The following is an 18,119-nucleotide window of genomic DNA, read 5'->3' as shown; positions in this document are numbered from 1 at the left end:
GACCAAGAACAATGCTTGGCACTGAATCTGAGATCTGTGCCATTGAAGAACATAGGACAAAGACTACATTATCAGTAAGACCTAATTTTAGACCAAACCAAACCCTCAAGGAAGCACTTAAAGTGAGCATCTTAACTGATGTACACATTCTGGATTTTACTCACGATATTGCACTAGTCTAAAACGCATATTACTACTCTTGTACCTTTATCTGAATTTACAAATATGGTGGAAATCACAATTTTTAGGTGGAGCCCAGGAAAAGCCAAAATTACTCCAGTCCAGCCTACTATTTGTTATGATGGGAGTGCCCTTAGTTACCGTTGTGGTTTCCGTTTTTACCCACAATGCACCGTTGGGATTAAGGATTTGGAGGATGGTGGTAAGGGGTAATAATGAGAAAATGTAGTTATTTTCTTATTCGACCAGAGATGTTTTTATCATTTACTGCATACACACAAAGCGAAATTATTTTGGGCATGTACAGTGAAAGCAAGCAAGCTAAATAAACAATAAGGAAATATTTAATTCTACTTTTTGCTAGCTAGCTAACTGCCGCTAGCTCAAACATGTTGACATATTTTGCTAAATAGCAGGTCTATCATAGATTATGTTGTCAAATTATGTTATGTTGGCTAGTTCGCTATGTAGGCTAGCAATCCATAATAATGCCTTCGTTCCAACCGAGTTGTTGCTGCAACGTTCGCTGATTCACATAACTTGATTAAGACGGTAACAGTAACTGCTTGTATATTTACTTAGTAAAGTCTAGTCAGGTATGTGAAGTTGATTGTTAGCTGGCTAATGTTCTAGACTAGAGATAGTCTATGGTACTGTTAAAATGTTAGCAGAATATTACGCGTAACTAACAGCTACCTGGGCAGCGGGTAACTGACTAGTTATATATTTAAACGTTAGCTACGATAACAGTACCATTGCTTGATATTGTTATAGTTAAGCTAGTTAATGCTAACTATTAAGAGTAGAAGCAGATTTCTTTGTTTCTTTATTCTATGGGATTTGCGATATTTGCCCCGTCTTTCAATTATGGCTATAATGTTGAAGTTTTACAATAGGTCAGTATCCCTAGATAACGTTAGTTGCTGTCTGATTTTTGATTGCCACTGATATCATTGCAGAACTGTTGATGATTAAGGTATGGAGAAAGAACAGCGCAACATCGTAGCTATCAACGCCTCCAAGAAGGAGCTGTTCACGGCCAATAATGGCTATAAATCGCTTCAGAAGAGACTAAGGGCGCAGTGGAAGATTCAGAGGTACGTTGGGTATTGTTCGCTTAGCTAAACCGATAACTTTAAATGGCTAGCAAACGTTAAATAGGTTCAATCGGTATCGGATCGATAGGTTCTGATGATGGCAAGTTGCTGATTTACTTTTGTGTGTGTGCGTGTGTGTGTGTGTGTGTGTGTGTGTCACAGCGTTAAAGATGAGCTTTCCGTGGAGAAGCTTAATGGTGTAAAACTGTGGATCACCGCTGGGCCCAGAGAAAAATTCACGGCTGCTGAGGTGAGCACATTGTGTGCGTATGAAGTGCAGGGCTCTTCGCAAACAGTTTATCCAAGGGGCACAGTGGCTCCCAAGTTGAAAAATTTAGCAGCACACTAATGCATCCCAATTAGTAGATGTGCTCCTAAATCATTTTTCCAGTTAGCCACACATCAATTTTCGGGAGCAAATGCTCCTAAAATGGGAGCACTGTAGAGCCCTGAAGAGCCCGACCAACTGCAGTGTGCTATGCGTTTTAAGGCCCTCTGATAATACTTTAATACAACAACATTCAACTGGAACTCCACAAGAAACATGATTTGCAATCGATAATGGAACTCATGTGTCCTGGTTTATGTGTATGGACACCAACACTGGTCTCCCCTTTGTGTTCTGACTGTGTGGTTAAGCTGGAAGTGTTGAAGCAGTACCTTGATGGAGGAGGAGCTATCCTGGTGATGCTCGGTGAGGGAGGGGAGATGAAGTACGACACCAACATCAACTTCCTTCTTGAAGAGTTTGGCATCATGGTTAACAGTGGTAAGTTCCTCCACTATTGCCTGTGTATTTTCTGGCTTGGCAGAACTCTGCTTCCGGCTGCTGGTGTGGGTGAGCACTGCCATGCCTGGCTATTGTGAGTGTGCTCAGACCCAGTGTTTAGTATTTTCAACCTTGTCCAACAGATGCTGTGGTGAGGAATGTTTACTACAAATATTTCCATCCAAAAGAAGCATTAGTTTCCAATGGTGTGTTAAACAGGTCAGTTCTTCAGTCATTTCTTCTCATCCTGAACAATTCTTGGATCGTCTCCATACCATCCAACATTGTGTGATAAGAAACTGAACTAATCAAGGATTATGTTTATGTATATTTGAAAGAACTGATCCATTATGCTTGTGTGCATATTTTATTTATATATATTTATTTATTGAGCATTCAGCATGACGAAAGTGAAAGTGTATAATGACAGCACTGCAGCCATTGAAGTGTTCTGCAATTGCAGCTTTATAACAAGTTTATTGTTTACCATACAGAGAGATCAGCCGTGCTGCGGGCAAAGTGGTAACGGGAGTCATTGATGATGAAAGTGCTGGGAACAATGCACAGTAAGTGTCTGTCACATTAGTTTCCTTCAAGTCGAGTGTGTATGTTTGAATTTTTTGAACAATCAACAAGCTTCAGATTATTTGCCAATGAAAAGAGAAGTTTTGAGTTGCATGAAACAGTAAACAGAACAGACAAGCATTTCAACCTTGTATTTTGCATGGGGTTAGGATTTTACCCTTAAGAGTTTGTTTATTATTTTTATTTTGACGTTGCTTGATTAAGACCAACGTTCTCTTTTTAATTTAGGCTGTGTGTGTGTGTGCGTGTGTGTGTGTGTATGGTTTTAATGAATGTCTGCTACCTTTTCCACTCCTTGTGTTTGCTCAGGGCTTTGACCTTTGTGTACCCGTATGGAGCAACCCTGAGCGTGATCAAGCCTGCAGTGGCTGTACTGTCCACCGGCTCTGTGTGTTTCCCTCTCAACCGACCCGTCCTTGCCTTCTATCAGGTCAAGGTGAGAAGGGCGCCACGCCCTTGTCTTCCTCTCTTTTTTTACTTTGTACCCATTGTACGCCGCAGTGTCTTGCCTCTACCTTCAGCTTTCCTACTGCCAGTTAAAATATGCCCATGCTTTGTCATGTGATGTTACTGCCTGTGCTCAGAACCTTGTGTCTGTTGTGCTGCAGGAGGGGGGGCGCCTGGCAGTGCTGGGTTCTTGCCACATGTTCAGTGACCAGTATCTGGACAAAGAAGAGAACAGCAAAATAATGGTGAGCATTTCCAGCCATACCAGTTAATGTGTCCTGAGGGTTTGCTGTGATGTTGTGGCAACCGTGTAACTACTGCCTTGTGGCAGTGTTTATGTTATTAAGCTTGGTAAAATGTTTCCCATACTTAGCATGTCTGTCATCTCAACTCATCTGTCTGTGCCTGCAGGATGTCGTCTTTCAGTGGCTTACGACGGATAATATTCACCTGAACCAAATAGATGCAGAGGACCCTGAGGTAAGGAGCTGGGTGTTTGGTCTTTTATAGTTGCTCTTGTTTCCACACATACTGCGGAGCTTCTCTTCAGAGTACCAGGTCAGGGAGGATACCTCGATGGTGACGATGCAATCCTTGTTCTCTGCAGATCACAGACTACACCATGCTACCAGATACGGGTTGCCTCTCTGACCGGCTCCGAGTGTGTTTGCAGGAGAGGGATGAGAACCCGCGAGACTTTACCTCTCTTTTTGATACGTCGCTGCTCAAGCTGTCCACCGACTCATTGCCTCAAGTCATCAGGTGCATGCCTTCACTGTCCCTTTGCCCGGACACTGTACGCTGTAGGTTACCATTGTAACTGAACATGATATCCCCTTATCCATCGTTAAGCAAGTAAGAAAGGTGTCCTTGTGCCTCTCTCGTGCAGCTCTTACAAGCAGCTGAATGTCAAGCATGAGCCACTGCAGCTGATCCAGCCTCAGTTTGAGACACCACTACCTACATTGCAGCCTGCAGTGAGTAGCGCACCTCCCCATTTGACATGCAAAGACACGTTTACATAGCTCACTGTTTATAGGTGAAGCGACTGATCACTTCCATGCGACCACTGTGTTACACGTGGTTATTTTAAGAATATTCTTGGTTATATTGACACAAGCCACAGTACACACACGTTGGTCCAGTTAGCCCTCAGCTGAGTTCAAAGAGAAGTGTCATCCTCGTGTTGTGATGTATGATGTGTGACCATGTGTTCTCTTCTTGTTTACTGTGACCAGGTCTTTCAACCTGCATTCAGGGACCTGCCCCCTCCCACACTTGACCTTTTCGACCTTGATGAGACCTTCTCTTCTGAGAAAGTGAGGCTGGCACAGCTTTCCAACAAATGTGAGTCCACACTAATAGTGATGTTACTTATAATCACCTGGAGTGTCAGAGAGAGGACAACTATGTTAAGAGCCTAGAGTGCTGTAATATTAAGTTAAATGTAAGTCCAGTCTATGGAACAAACATAGGCTTTCCATATCACCATCAACCCTTTCACACAGTGGTGACTGCTCTCCCACACTGTCCAATCAGGCACTGACGATGATTTGGAGTTTTATGTGAGGAAGTGCGGGGACATCTTGGGCGTAACTGGGAAACTAGACAAGGAGCAGAGAAATGCCAAACACATCCTGGAGCACATCTTCTTCCAGGTTGTGGAGTTCAAGAAACTCAATCAGGTAAGACAAGTTTATTTGATGATAAAAATAAATTTAACCGTAAGTAAACCTATCAGTACCATCAAGTGACAAGATGACATGTATAATAAATTGGGATTTAAATGCATTTAATTTAGCTTGTCACAGATTTTCTGCTGTCAATGTCGACTTAGCAGATGGCATGATGAGGCTTCATTTGCAGTTTTGCTAAAGTAATTAAATGTCGAAGGCAGAACACAATATTGTTTAGAGACCAGTAATGGAGCATGAATGTTAATCCAGGGAAATTAACACAGGGCATTTTTCTCAACTTAATTTCTCTCCTGTAGGAGCATGACATTGATACAACAGAAGCTGGACTGTCTCCATTCTAAATAAAGCAAAGCATTTCTTACCTTTCCAATTGTATAAATGCGTTGACAAGGTTTGTACATGGCAAATCTATTTGTGTGTATATAAACCATGAGTACATTGCACATATCAAAATGTGCAAGATTGCTCTTCAAAATCTTGTTCGAAATTGCTTAATGACAGTTTTTATATATTGTAACCCCCTTTGCATTGGAAACCATTAATATCACTTACTTTTTTATGACACTTGTGAATTTGTAAATACTCTGAGTGAAAGGAGAAATTTCTATCCTTTTAATGTCTCTTTACAAGTGAATGTTTTGTCATCATGTTTATGTTGAGTGTTTATAAAGCAAATTAAAAGTTGAAATGTTCTGCACAAACACTTATGAATTGGTGGCTTTCATCAGTATAAATTTTATTTAATATCACCTACAAAACCCTTTCTCCAATAGTGAGATTTTCATGCAATGTGTACCCACTCCCATGTTGTGCCTCCTCCTGCAAAGTTATTTTTGGGAACATGTCTCAGGGAAAGGCTGATAAACAGATTAAACTTTTTGCTGTCAGACATGGAACAAATAAGACATTTCAGCTTAAGCAGGTACACTTGTCCAGCATACACTTTACAGATTGCTTTAGTCAGCTGGACATTGATAGAATCAATTATGCTCAAGCAGCTTGCTCAAAGTGCAACAGCAGTACATTACTCCAGATTCAAATCTGCACAGGTTACAGGTCAAACTGAACTGCCACTTACAGGAAAGCACATTTTCATGTTGTAGAATACAATTGACTGATCACAACTGGCCCAAATCAATGAAGTATACCAGTTACGTAACCAATGGAAATTTATATATATATTTTTTAAAAGGGATCTTTTGTCAAGACCAAAAGGGTACATTATATCCAATGTCCTTGTGAAATATCAAATTCAAGGTCCAAGACTCTCAAAATGGATATGAAAAGTATCAAAATAATTTGACATGGTCATAAACCTACATATGATCTTTGGATGGGTTTACCCCTGCATTTGAGGTGGTGTATACTGCTGAACTCACCAGTGCAGGGCATCAGCACTGTGGTCCTGTGTTAGCTGCCCAGGCTCAGGTCTTTGTTCTCAGCGTGAGGAGAGAGGATGGATGTGTGGTTTTGCCAGTGGTCAGAGGTATTGATCGAGGATGTCTGGCTTAATGCCAGGAGAGGGGGCTCCCTCCAGGGCCTGTGAGATTCAGTGCATATGCTGGCCTGCAGGGCAGTGCCAGACCGGATCAGGGAGGAAACCTCGCCCAGGGAAAGGAACTCAGACTGGCACTTGGGGCTCCAGGTGGGCTCGTTGAACGGGTTGCATTGGGGACTGTCCGAAGCACGTTTAATGAGGGAAACCTCCCAGGATGGCTGGGAGGTTGTGAGGTCGATGCAGGACAGATTGAGCGAACTAGCCAGCGCAGGTTTTGGTTGTTCCCCCTCACGCGGTGTAGACGACAGGACCTCCACAGGAATGGTGAGCCCTTTATTGGGCTCAGGAGTGTGGTGCTGAGTTAAGGGGGATTGGACTTGGAGGGCCAAGGAAGGGGACAGCACACTGGCAGGGTAGCACAGAGGTGCCGTGGTGGAGGAGCCAACCTCAGTGTACTCCACCACGATCTTTGAACGGGATGTGTGTACACCTTGCAAACTCTGCTGTAGGTCAAAGGATGGCACAGAAATAGATGAACCAGGATCCAAAAAGAGGCCTGTATCCAGATCCAGGAGAGGGGATCCCTCAACACTTTGGGCTTTAGCCACACCTGATGAAACAAAGCACACAATTTATTCAACATTATACACATTTCTCTCCATTTAAATGAAGTTTGAATGTAGTTCACACTTTACATTCGTTTGCAGACAGTACAAACAATCCATGCTTAAGGAAACGGCCAAGACATTCGCACTGTCAAGGTTTAGCATCTTAACATTTCGGAAGGACGTCATTGTTTTTCAAACATTAAACGCCTTTCTTAGATTAAATTTGCGACGTCATTTAATACTGTACTGTAGTCAGGTTCATCTTTAAGGCTCCTCCATACAAACAATTAATTGAACATCTATTAACGCCAAATTAACTTAACATTTGCATTACTCCAAAACAGTTGTTCAACTACCCCAATGCAGGCAACGTTATGTCAGAGCAGACTATTATTATTATATTATAATTAATTTTTGCTTACCAGAGAATACATTTGGTTTATCCATGACCTCACTTTACTGAACACAGGAAACCAGTATTTGGGCTGCGACGTGCATTTATACCTCCTGTCCCAATTCAACTCTTAATCACTCACCCGCTGTTTTGAGTTACGCTTAATTATATGTCACTGGCGTAAGAGCTATTCACAAGCGAGGGCAAGCATCGAGGTGATAGAACAAAAAGCATAAAATGCAGCAGGTATGGGACGCACTTTTGGTCTGTTCAGGCGACCCCCTGCTCAGAATATGAGAATACATATTTGTGAACTCATTCTACATATTTGCGACTCACATTTTACATATTTGTGAATCCATTCTACATATTTGTGAAACCTCACTTACAGATTTGAAAAAAAAACATTTACATATTTGTAAAACCGTTTACATATTTGTGAAACCATATTTACAGATTTGTGAAACCATTTACATATTTGTGCCTTTTCTACAAACATAGGTAATCACCCTAAAATGTACGTGACTGGTTTTTTACTTGTAGAAAAAAAAAAAAAAAAGGGGGGGGGGGGGGGGGGGGTTCGATTAGATCATTCGCAGTGCTTTCTGGGATGAGTAGTTCTGTCCATCTTGTACCTTTGCCTTTATTCTCGTTTATTTGCTCTATATCTGTTTTATAACGCCATGATTAAACTCGTAACTAAATGGTTCGGTTCGGTTCAACTCTTTATCTAGGGATTTTATTAATTCTCTATGGAGACAATACAACTGGGGAATTTATTTCCGGAACCAGAGCCGCTGCAAAAGTGGGCGATCATGTAGCAAGCTTGGGTTGGTTAGTAAGTAATAAGCATGATGAAGAGAGAATAAAGAGTTTGTTTCAACGAGCTGCTATTTTACAAGCTTTATGTTCATTTTTTATTTATTTATTTGGCCGCACTGTCATTTTGGCAGTTGTATTTGAATGGATGCAATTATAAAGGTTGTCTTGTCTCATACTGTAGGTGGAAGCAATGAATGACGGCGAAAGAGGAGGGGCGGGCGCGTGCTGCGCAAGGTCAGCTCTTCCTCGACGTGCGCGTCACTCCCGGGAAAACCTGCGGGGGTAGATGCGCGCGAGAAACAAATACTGCCTCCGGAACAGACGGGAGTAGCCGACTAGCAATCAGGAAGAGTTTGTTCGGGCATGCAAATGTTGTAAAGACATTGGTTTAGACAACCATTTACTTGTAGAAACCATATACACAACAAAAGTGCAAACATTTATTTATTTGATTTTTGGATTCTTACAAGGCGGCGGGGAAATGTCCTGGTGGACGCGCGGGTAAGTGGCTTGCTAAACGGTACACTTTGTTTCATCGTGCTAGCGACAAGTACTATTTTGCAAAACATTTCACACAATGTCGACTGCGAAATACATCTTATTCGACAATAGTAAAGCGTGTAGAAGTTAAACTTACTAAACGTGATCCTGGAAATCACGCAAACAACAGTCTGTATATAAGAAGGATTGTTAGCCTTCTATCTAGTTGCGTAATGAATTGCGCTCAACATCCCGCCTTTGCTTTGTGTTTGTAAAAGCCCGGACTGACGGTAATGTCAGGTTGTATTTTCAGACTTCTCGACCTCGTGTAGCACCTGAGTATTGCTAGTTGGATGCTCCCAAACGTATGCAAACAGATCATTTTTTATTTGATGTTGGAAAACTGAAGGAACTGTCAACTTATCAGTTAGCATAGTTAGCTGACTTGCATGGTTGGTAACGTTGGCTCTAGTTCTCTAGGCAAATTCTATCTTAGGCCTATTAACTCATGCATGATGCGATTGTTCCATGGAATGTCCTTAAATGACACATTGGCTTCTTTTCCATTCCTGTTCATATAAGTTGAGGTACTATATTGACTGTTAGGCAAGTTAAACCACATTGGCCTAACATTAATCTAGTTAACACTGGGTGACAGTGTTGCATAATAGGGTGGGGTAAGTTATGCCGTTTACCAAGCGTTTCTTTGTCATGGAAACGTGCGACAAAAGCCTGCAACTTTGAAATAGTGTTTTTGGAAACGTTTGTGAAAATCGACGTAAGCTGCTTGTTTGCTTGGAAATTCAGACACCGTGTTAGTTTATTTATTTATTTAGAAAATAAAACAATTGTTTGAAATTCTATATGATTGACATTTTCTATTGTTACAGCAGTTACGTCTGTCTGTTAGTACTCAACTTGGACACATCAAGATCCTGCGGGATAACTTGACATCTGTTGTGTTTGGTTAAAACCACGGGTGACAGCCGATTGGTTAGGTAACATTTAATCATTTAGCATGAAAATCTAATGCTCAGTTTTTAATATGGTGTGTACCATATGGGTTAGTGAGTTCATACACATTTTAGTGAGTTTATACACACAAGTGTGATTAAAAATAAGCCCATTGTCCTATTTCATATATTATGAATGAATTTGTGGTTATCATGTTGGTTGGATTACATTTTGAGTTGGAGAAAATGAGGTATTGAGTGCCTGTGTGTATTGATATTTTTAGACTTTTCTGTTGGCAAGGGATGTTAATTCTTATCTGAAAAAGGGCCAACATGGGTGCAGGTGTTTGTTGTAGATCAGCACTGCAACACCTGATTAAACTAACTAAATAATCATGGTTTTCAAGACCTTGGTAAGTAGAATCAAGTGTTTTAGTGCTGTGCTAAAACAACATTCTGCACCTACATCGACTCATTTCAGATAAAATTGGATACCCCTACTCAAGACAGTATAATGAGGGTGGCATTATAGCATAATTGTTAGGGAACTGGGATTGCAGCTCCAAGATTGTAGGTTGGATTTCCAGGTGGTGCACTGCCCTTACAGTCTTGAACAAGGTACTTAACTGGAATTGGTTCAGTAAATGATCCATCTTTATGAATTCATTGTGTGATTGAAAGAGTAAGATGTTTAATAACGAGGGCCACTTAATTTGGTTAAAATGTAAATTGTAATTTTAAAATGTTTCTGATGGCAGAAGGCCTCGCCGTCAGAGGAAAGTTGCTCTCTCTGGGTAAGCCATTGCCCGAGAACATCATTTTTAAAATCTGTTGCACCATTGCAGTGAGGATGGGGAAGAGACGGTGTATCAAGACACGGATTCGGACGTGGCTGAACAGCGAGAGAGTGGAAAGGTTAAGGTGAAATGGACACAGGAGGAGGTGAGTTAACAGGTGTCCTGTTTGTGCCTCCGATAATGTTAAATTTAACACTGTTCAAAGAGCTGCCTTCAGTTGCCAATTACAGACACCCAGCTAACCAAATGCAACACGTTGCCTTTTTATTATTAGTAAAATGTAATTTCCAGTGTACTTGTTTACGAAGGGTGTCAATGTGAATGGTATCTCATGGTGAGGCATATTTTGGGGTATCCAGATTAGTGTATATAACATAAGGTTTGCTTTGGTAAAGCTTAGAAATGCCATGTATTCATAGGTTTCACCCAGGTGTTTTTTTTTAAAGCACCGCTCTCCACATCTGATATCTTAATGCCTAGTACAGTAAACGCAGACACCATGCACATGCATGAGTTATGTTTGATGTGTAACAAGTACTAAGCATTTGCATGGTTGCCAATACAGTTACTAAAAGCACATGAAACCAGGGCAGAATGTATTTTTCCAGTTGTTTTTGCGCTTAAGCTTTACTTGAAGTTATATTGTGTCGTGGTTCAAATTGGATGATAACTGAAGTTTGATTTTCGGTAGATTTTTATTTCCTCAAAATCATGAGTGAAGTTGTAGCAAAGCTTCACAGTAACATCAGTACTGCCATTCAGCTTCTGTGTAAAAACTGGAAATAAGTTTTGTCTGCTTACCTTTCACGCGCTTTCTTGTTTTCAGGATGACAATTTGCGAAATTTGGTGCAACGCATTGGACCTAATGATTGGAAGAGCATAGCTGGCTACCTACCAGTGAGTGTCATCCACTTATCCTCTTGTTATCCACTTACCACTCTGCCTGTCCTAATTTTCTCTTCTGTACACCTTTTAAAATGGCACATCATTTCCCAAAGCTTATTTTAATCATAACAGGAATGAGCATTAATATTATTTGCACACAAGAGCCCTATAAATAACATTTTTGATTGTATTCCTGCAGAATCGTACCGAACATCAGTGCCAGCATCGCTGGTTTAAAGTCCTGGACCCAGATCTGGTTAAGGGCCCCTGGACAAAGGAGGAAGATGAGAAGGTTAGCTTCCAGCACGTCCTTGGAAAAAGGCAACCTGTCCCCTTGTAAAGTCCTTGGTCAGTCAGTCTAGATTATAACTCGGGATTCTTTGTGTTTTACTTAATTTATCACAGAAACTGGTACCTTGTTTTTGTGGGGAGCCTTTCATCTTTTTTGAGCTGGTTTCATGCCTTGTGCATAATGTTTGGTTCTCAGGAAGACATTCACTGCTGCAGGCACCCAACCGTCTCCTCTTCTCTGTGCAGGTGATAGAACTTGTGAATAAGTATGGCAACAAGCAGTGGGCCATGGTGGCCAAACACCTTAAGGGCAGGTTGGGTAAACAGTGCAGAGAGCGCTGGCACAACCACCTCAACCCCGATGTGAAGAAGTCCTCATGGACAGCTGAGGAGGACCTGATCATCTTCAAGGCTCACTGTATGCTCGGCAACCGCTGGGCCGAGATCGCCAAGCTACTCCCCGGGAGGTAACCACACTGCCCCTGCTGCTGGTGGCGCACAGCTCTCATTACATGAACACGCATGTTAGTTTCACCAAACCGATGATCTAAGCTCCAGCTTCATGGATATTACACACTGGGCATGCACTTTGTAGGATTTGAAATGGCTTTGCTATGTGTGTGTTTGAAGTGTTCTTTATATATATATATATATATATATATTTGCAACTGCCTGGGTTGAGTTGGATGAAAAAATGTCCTGTCAGATATTTGCTTAATCTTTTGGATGCTCAGAATATTAAAATGAGTGGCATAAAATATTCTAGCAACTTAAAGGATACCATAAATAATCATAAATGACGAGGGGAAAAATGAACATTTCGCAATGATACCTGGCAGAACAGACAACGCGGTGAAGAATCACTGGAATTCCACCATAAAGCGCAAGGTGGAGATGGGCTGTTATAGCGGGGAGGACATTGCCCTGAAGATTGTCCCTCAGCTGGAACAGGGAGAGGTCTCCGTTCAGCACAGTAATGACCAAGAGGTAGGTCACTGTGTACATTCATCTTTGCTGCATGTATCAGTTTTGGAATTTGGCATGTTCTGATACCTGGCTATCATCCCCAGATGGAGTTTCAATGTGAGGTTGTTCCAGAAGCAGATGCTGAGCAGGAAGCCATAGAACAGGTGAGAGTACGTAGACAAGCCCTCTTCTCCTTTCTCTTTATTTATTTCTACTTTATACTTATTTATTTAAATTAATAAGTGGCAAAAAATTTTATTTGGAAGATGCTTTTATCCAATGTGTTATTTTAATTACGTTATGACAACAGCTGTATAATATGATCTGGAAACAAACAAAGGCATGTGTGCATTCTCGCATAAGCAGGGATTTCCAATGCTACATTTTGGACCTTGGCTAGTACCAAACTCTGTTATCCATGCTAATGCACCTGCAGGAGTCTTCCCATCCCTCCACCGCGTGTCGTACAAGGGAAGTAGCCACCCCCAAGTCAACATCTCCCCACCATCTTCGAGGGGGGCAGACCCCCAAAAGCGAGTCGGACCCCGCAGGAGAGGGAAACACCAGCCGCTGGGTGGTGGACAGCACAGGCTTCCTCTCTCCCACATCTGGCCCTGCCTTCAAGGAGGTGCTGGAGCTAATGGATGAAGTGAGTGTGAGGGCAGTTTGGGCCTGTTCCATGTGCCTTACATGGATTTTTACATCTCAGATTGAAACAACTTTTTAAATTTATTTTCTCCTTAATCATGAGATCTTAAGATGAATTTTGTTTGAAAAATAATGCTGATCGTCTGTGATAGGAAAATAAAAGAAAGAAAAGTGCCTTCACCAGATACCAACGGCGACCATAGCGCAACATGCTTGGGCTTGTAGCGGCAGCTGACCTGTGAATCCCCCCTCAGGACTTGGAGGAGTGGTGTGACCCCACAGTCTTTGACCTGGCGGAGGAGAGCCAGGGCTCTGAGCTGCTGCAGTTCCGTCTGGAAGGCAGCGCACTGCAGGAGCTAAGCCGGGGCAGCCGAGGAGAATTGATCCCCATCTCTCCCGGAGCGGCCACTCCCCCCTCCATCCTGACCCGCCGCACCCGCCGCTGCATCAGCCTCTCCCCTGACGCCAACGACTCCATGACCCCCAAGAGCACCCCCGTCAAGATCCTGCCCTTCTCCCCCTCTCAGGTGCCCACACCAGCCGTATCACAGAGCAGAGAGTGCAGAGCAGCACCTGTGTTGCTCGGGCCTGTTTCGGTTAAGTTATAAGGAGATGTTGCATTCCTTTTTTTTAACCTTTATTTAACTAGGAAATCCCTTGAAATTAAAATCTCTTTTTCGAGGGAGACCTGGTCAAGGTAACACACCATTATAAAGTTACGAAAATCATAAAATAGAGCATGTTAAAAACAGACAATGGACAACTGACAACAAAATCCAGCTTATGAATAACAATTGCACTCTTCAGTTGCTCAGTTTTTTTTACCAGAGCTCTGAACTCTCCCTGAGAGACAAAATCATTAAGCTGTAGTGTGTTCTGAAGGTTATTCCATGACCAGGGCGCATAACAGGAGAAAGCTGTTCCACCAAGTTTCGAGCAAATCCTGGGTAGCTGGTAGAGCAGCCATCTAGTGGAGTGAAAATTATAACAGCTGGTAGTAAGTGATAGCAGGCTACACAGATATAAAGAGAGTTTACCCAGTGTGGCTTTGTAAATAAAAATATACCAATGTTGCGGTCTCCTTAGGCTTAATGAAGACCAGGAAACCAAATCATAAAATACACAGTGGTGTGTACGGGACAATGAGTTGGATATAAAACGTAGAGAACTGTGGTACACAGAGTCTTGACAGCGAAGTGTAGAGGCGGCAGCATGCATGTAAATAATGTCCCCATAGTCTAGAACACTAAAGAACGTAGCCTGTACAAGTGTTTTCCTTACTGCTAAATTAAAGCAGGCCCTATTTCGATAATAACCCAGCCTAACCTTCTTCCTTCCGTTGTGTAATGTATTATTAGAGGCACAATGTAAAATCAATGTGATTGTGAATACTGCAGTGCTTGACAATTGTCTGAATGTTTCCAGTTCCTCAATATGTGGACCAAGCAGGACTCATTAGACCTGGAGAACCCGTCCCTCACATCTACGCCTGTCTGCAGCCAGAAGGCCATTGTCACCACACCCTTGCACCGGGACAAGACCCCGCTTACCCAAAAAGAGAACTCTGTGTATGTACTTAATACCCCACATTGCAAAAAAGTGTGAGTGCAGGAACAGTGTAAGATTACTCTTTGCAGTGAAAAGATCAAAGAAATCTTAAATTTCATGCTTGCTTTTCATGTATATTTTTAATGCAGATTTATCACACCCAACCATAAATCAGATTTTGACACCACCCCCCGCACTCCAACACCCTTCAAAAATGCCATGGAAAAATATGGCCCCCTACGACCTCTGGTGAGTCTTAAGTACTTTGTATCTGGGGAAACCGCTAAAACCCTTAAGGAAATATTTATGTTTGCATATAAATGTACCGTATGCCGTGTGGAAACTGATGGCTCTTTATGTTGTGTAGCCTCCTACTCCAAACCTTGAAGACTTAAAGGAAGTCCTACGTAGCGAGGCTGGCATTGACCTGATTGTGGTGGATGAGCCCCCTGCTGAGCAGAGACGCAAGCAGGCGGTGAGCGTGACAGTTTCACAGCAACAGACTTTAACTGAAACCAACTTAAAAGTGCAGGCTACATTTTGGGGATTTCATGAGAATTAAATGTCTCTGTCCTCATTTCTATCTTGGTGAGACCAGGATATGATTGCATATATTAATCACATTCCTTGTAGTCTTAGAATTCAAGGTTTACAACTATAGCACTTTATTTTAATTCGAGTTCCCTCAGTTTTCTTGTAATATTGATTCATACTCAAACATTTTGTCCATTCAGTTGTGGTACAATTGCACTCTTAATATCTCATTTCATTCACTTTGTAGTGGATGTGTCTGACCTGCTTGTACTGTGTGTATGCTGTTACTGTACTACAATATCATATGGCTTGTGTGTTAAAGTAGCTAACCAACCTACCTTAAACCTTATTTTCCTGCCTCCGCAGCATCGACCCCCTATGAAGAAAGTGCGCAAGTCCCTGGCACTGGATGTTATGGACTGCAATGATAATATAGCTTCCAGACTCCAGCCTGCTAACACCAACATTAGCAGCCCAAAGGTATGGAAGATATTTGCTGTCAAGTCCATTTATATACCTTTCATTTTGCATGCAAATTATATCTGTCTGATTGAATAATGACTTTTGCTAATTGAATTCTGCCAAATCACTAATGGTAGAGTAAAAGTGCAAAGCGCAACAAAAATATACAAAGTAACAACAGATATAGGGCTAAATTAAACTTGTGATGTTTTATTGATGCTACTAGTGATTGGCGGAGGTCTCTTCATGTTTTTTTTTAATAAAGTGCCTTTTATTCCCTATTAACAGCAAGATGGAAGTGTTCTGGATCAGGGATTCATCCTGGCTCCAAGTGAGAGTGTTTCCGATCCAAGCCCAGCACCTCCAACTCCGGTAAGCACAACCTACGCTCATGCACATACTGTTCCACACAACCCAATCTCAAATCTTTAGTGCAAGTTAACAGTGGAGCCAAGTGCATTTTAGAGGCAGTGAAGTGATACAGTGTGAGAGGGTGAGTGACTAAGGTTTTGGTTTTACGAGAGCATTATGCTGGAAGTCAGAACAGTACATTGTGTGTGTGTGTGTGTGCGCGCGCGTGCGTGCGCTTGATCCTAGTCACTGATCCTCTGGTCTTTTCTCAGATGTCGCAGGCGTGGGAAGCAGTGGTTTGTGGACGAACAAAGGACCAGCTTATCATGACAGAGAAAGCCCGCCGTTACCTACGATCACTGCAACCCAACCCCCCGAATCGTGCGCTCATCCTGTCCTGAGTCCAGGGCATCTCTTATGGCTTGCTCTTTATTTCCCCTTTACTGTCCAAGGGCAAATTTAATATTAAGATAGATCTCCCTAATCTATATATAATCAATTCACCCAATCTGGCCAAGGATTGAATATTGTTGAACATTGAGAAATGTCTGAATTATTTTCTTATTTGCAGTGAAATATAGTGGTAATATTGAAGTGGTCAGCTTTTTTCTCAAATGTTCATGTACCATTTTTTGCAGTATTGATTACTGTTATAATCAGGAAATTTGCCATCTTTCTCGAATACCTTGCAGTACTGCTATATGCCAATAATGTGTATTTACCTTCCCTGCCCTAACTGTAGATAAAGCCAATTTCCCATTGAATGTGTATGCCACTCATTTTCATCATTTAAGTATTCAGGCTATACTTCATTTTTTTCTGTATCCTTGTGTATTTAAACTTGTTAAATTCTCAGTTTAAAAAAGTAATTGCTGGTGGTATTTTCTTTGTCATCATCTGCCTTTTTGATTGTGTTTATATTGTTTAACATGTCATCGATTCACACTTAAGGTTATGCTCATAACTGTAAACAAATATAATGTTGGTAGTGGTTTAATTAGCTGTTTTGATTAGTACAAAAATGACCAGCTAGCTAAATATAGCATAGGTTGTGCTATGTTTTTAGTTACTGTGTATTACCTTGTTCTTTTGTAAAAGGTTTGTCAGGGATTTCACTGTTTACATGTCCTTAGGGAACATAAGAGGTTCTTAGTTTTGATATCTAAATGTGTTACATTTGTGTCAGTGAACTTAACAAGGCAGGAATTGAATACAAGACCATGTTGAAAAGCGCGCCATGTGTAAACACCCTAATACTAGGCTCTGATAGCCATGGTGTCAGGTCTGCATTCTCCTTCTGTCCTCAGATGTGAGTTATGGTGCAAGGAGTTTCAATTGTTTACAGCAATTTTGAAATGCCAGTATATTCACATAGTGAATGCAGGAAATACCCCGATCAAGGTCAAATGCCTCAGTCTCTATTTATGCTGCACAAAAGTGTTAATCCAAATTGAGATCCTGTTCAAAAGTGATGTAATACAGATGCATAATTCCATTATGTATGATTGCAGTGTAAGTGCTTAATTCAGAAATTGTATATTTGTACAATGACAAATGGGGGGGGGGGGGGGGGGGGGGGGGGGGGGCTTGTACATAAAGCATTAAAAATGCAATGTGTTGTTCCTGTTGTTTATTAAAACTGTTCTGGTGTTATTTAGTTTTACCCCAAAAATGAACTAAAGGAAGAATGGATCCAATTATAACGGGTTGAAAAATGAGATAGTAAGCAAAGTTTGGCTGTTATGGCTGAAGATGGTTTACCTGTCATTTTTATTCTGAAGAGTGGTGTTTGTATTTTGCTGCAATCTTTATTTCAGCTTGAAGTAAAACAATTATTGAGAGTCGTTTCCTCTTTCCATTATTATATACACATTATTATAGTTTTCTTATAAGTGTGTATATAACTCTAGGCTTACAATATCCATCAGATGTAAAAATGGTCTTGAGCCAACAACAGAATAGCTGGCTTGTAGCTGCAAAATAAATGGAGTTAGAACATCTATACAAGCTCATGATAACACTTTGATATGTGTTTTAAGATGTGATAAATGAATTAAGTCATTCAAAGGATGTATGTGAAATATAGCATTTGTAACCTTTAGCCTC

General features: G+C 41.4%; 3 protein-coding genes across 8 annotated transcripts; 2 read left to right on the top strand and 1 right to left on the bottom strand.

Annotated features, from left to right (window-relative positions):
* Window positions 1–288: 288 nt before the first annotated feature.
* On the top strand, window positions 289–5,478 carry ift52 (intraflagellar transport 52 homolog (Chlamydomonas)). 3 transcript variants are annotated; one of them, XM_064305329.1, is made up of 14 exons: window positions 289–382; window positions 1,140–1,277; window positions 1,440–1,527; window positions 1,917–2,046; window positions 2,190–2,265; window positions 2,541–2,612; window positions 2,941–3,067; window positions 3,240–3,323; window positions 3,490–3,558; window positions 3,686–3,840; window positions 3,968–4,055; window positions 4,317–4,425; window positions 4,618–4,763; window positions 5,072–5,478. In XM_064305329.1, exons 2-14 carry the CDS (start codon window positions 1,159–1,161, stop codon window positions 5,114–5,116), a joined length of 1,308 nt encoding a protein of 435 aa, XP_064161399.1. In that variant the 5' UTR covers window positions 289–382; window positions 1,140–1,158; the 3' UTR covers window positions 5,117–5,478. The 3 variants fall into 3 exon arrangements, with proteins under 3 accessions (XP_064161399.1, XP_064161398.1, XP_064161401.1); XM_064305328.1 differs by having other exon boundaries at window positions 298–389; XM_064305331.1 differs by lacking the exon at window positions 289–382 and adding an exon at window positions 406–732.
* A 12-nt stretch (window positions 5,479–5,490) lies between these two features.
* On the bottom strand, window positions 5,491–7,447 carry si:ch73-303b9.1 (uncharacterized). Its single transcript, XM_064305336.1, has 2 exons — window positions 7,304–7,447; window positions 5,491–6,883 (listed from the first exon to the last, which is right to left on the bottom strand). The coding sequence occupies exons 1-2, from the start codon at window positions 7,326–7,328 to the stop codon at window positions 6,186–6,188; spliced, it is 723 nt and encodes a 240-aa protein (XP_064161406.1). The 5' UTR covers window positions 7,329–7,447; the 3' UTR covers window positions 5,491–6,185.
* On the top strand, window positions 7,433–17,854 carry mybl2b (v-myb avian myeloblastosis viral oncogene homolog-like 2b). Of its 4 annotated transcripts, none has more exons than XM_064305325.1 (16): window positions 7,433–7,521; window positions 8,279–8,331; window positions 10,376–10,472; window positions 11,154–11,225; window positions 11,413–11,505; window positions 11,751–11,971; window positions 12,344–12,491; window positions 12,575–12,634; window positions 12,907–13,119; window positions 13,373–13,645; window positions 14,544–14,686; window positions 14,816–14,915; window positions 15,034–15,141; window positions 15,567–15,680; window positions 15,951–16,034; window positions 16,286–17,854. In XM_064305325.1, exons 1-16 carry the CDS (start codon window positions 7,513–7,515, stop codon window positions 16,412–16,414), a joined length of 1,917 nt encoding a protein of 638 aa, XP_064161395.1. In that variant the 5' UTR covers window positions 7,433–7,512; the 3' UTR covers window positions 16,415–17,854. The 4 variants fall into 4 exon arrangements, with proteins under 4 accessions (XP_064161395.1, XP_064161394.1, XP_064161396.1 ...); XM_064305324.1 differs by having other exon boundaries at window positions 12,575–12,640; XM_064305326.1 differs by lacking the exon at window positions 7,433–7,521 and adding an exon at window positions 7,759–7,776 and having other exon boundaries at window positions 12,575–12,640.
* Window positions 17,855–18,119: the final 265 nt, after the last annotated feature.

Source organism: Anguilla rostrata, chromosome 13 (genome assembly GCF_018555375.3).
Source record: "Anguilla rostrata isolate EN2019 chromosome 13, ASM1855537v3, whole genome shotgun sequence".
Taxonomy (NCBI): domain Eukaryota; kingdom Metazoa; phylum Chordata; class Actinopteri; order Anguilliformes; family Anguillidae; genus Anguilla; species Anguilla rostrata.
Note: the sequence above shows the minus strand (reverse complement) of the source record. Positions and strands in the feature narration are given on the sequence as shown.

Coding starts and splice junctions, on each gene's coding strand:
- ift52 (XM_064305329.1), top strand. CDS start 1,159: ATGGAGAAAGAACAGCGCAACATCGTAGCTATCAACGCCTCCAAGAAG. Junction 3,068..3,239: donor TTGCCTTCTATCAGGTCAAG/GTGAGAAGGGCG, acceptor GTTGTGCTGCAG/GAGGGGGGGCGCCTGGCAGT. Junction 4,056..4,316: donor TACCTACATTGCAGCCTGCA/GTGAGTAGCGCA, acceptor TACTGTGACCAG/GTCTTTCAACCTGCATTCAG.
- si:ch73-303b9.1 (XM_064305336.1), bottom strand. CDS start 7,328: ATGGATAAACCAAATGTATTCTCTG. Junction 6,884..7,303: donor TAAACCAAATGTATTCTCTG/GTAAGCAAAAAT, acceptor TTGTTTCATCAG/GTGTGGCTAAAGCCCAAAGT.
- mybl2b (XM_064305324.1), top strand. Junction 11,506..11,750: donor CAAAGGAGGAAGATGAGAAG/GTTAGCTTCCAG, acceptor TTCTCTGTGCAG/GTGATAGAACTTGTGAATAA. Junction 16,035..16,285: donor GCCCAGCACCTCCAACTCCG/GTAAGCACAACC, acceptor GTCTTTTCTCAG/ATGTCGCAGGCGTGGGAAGC.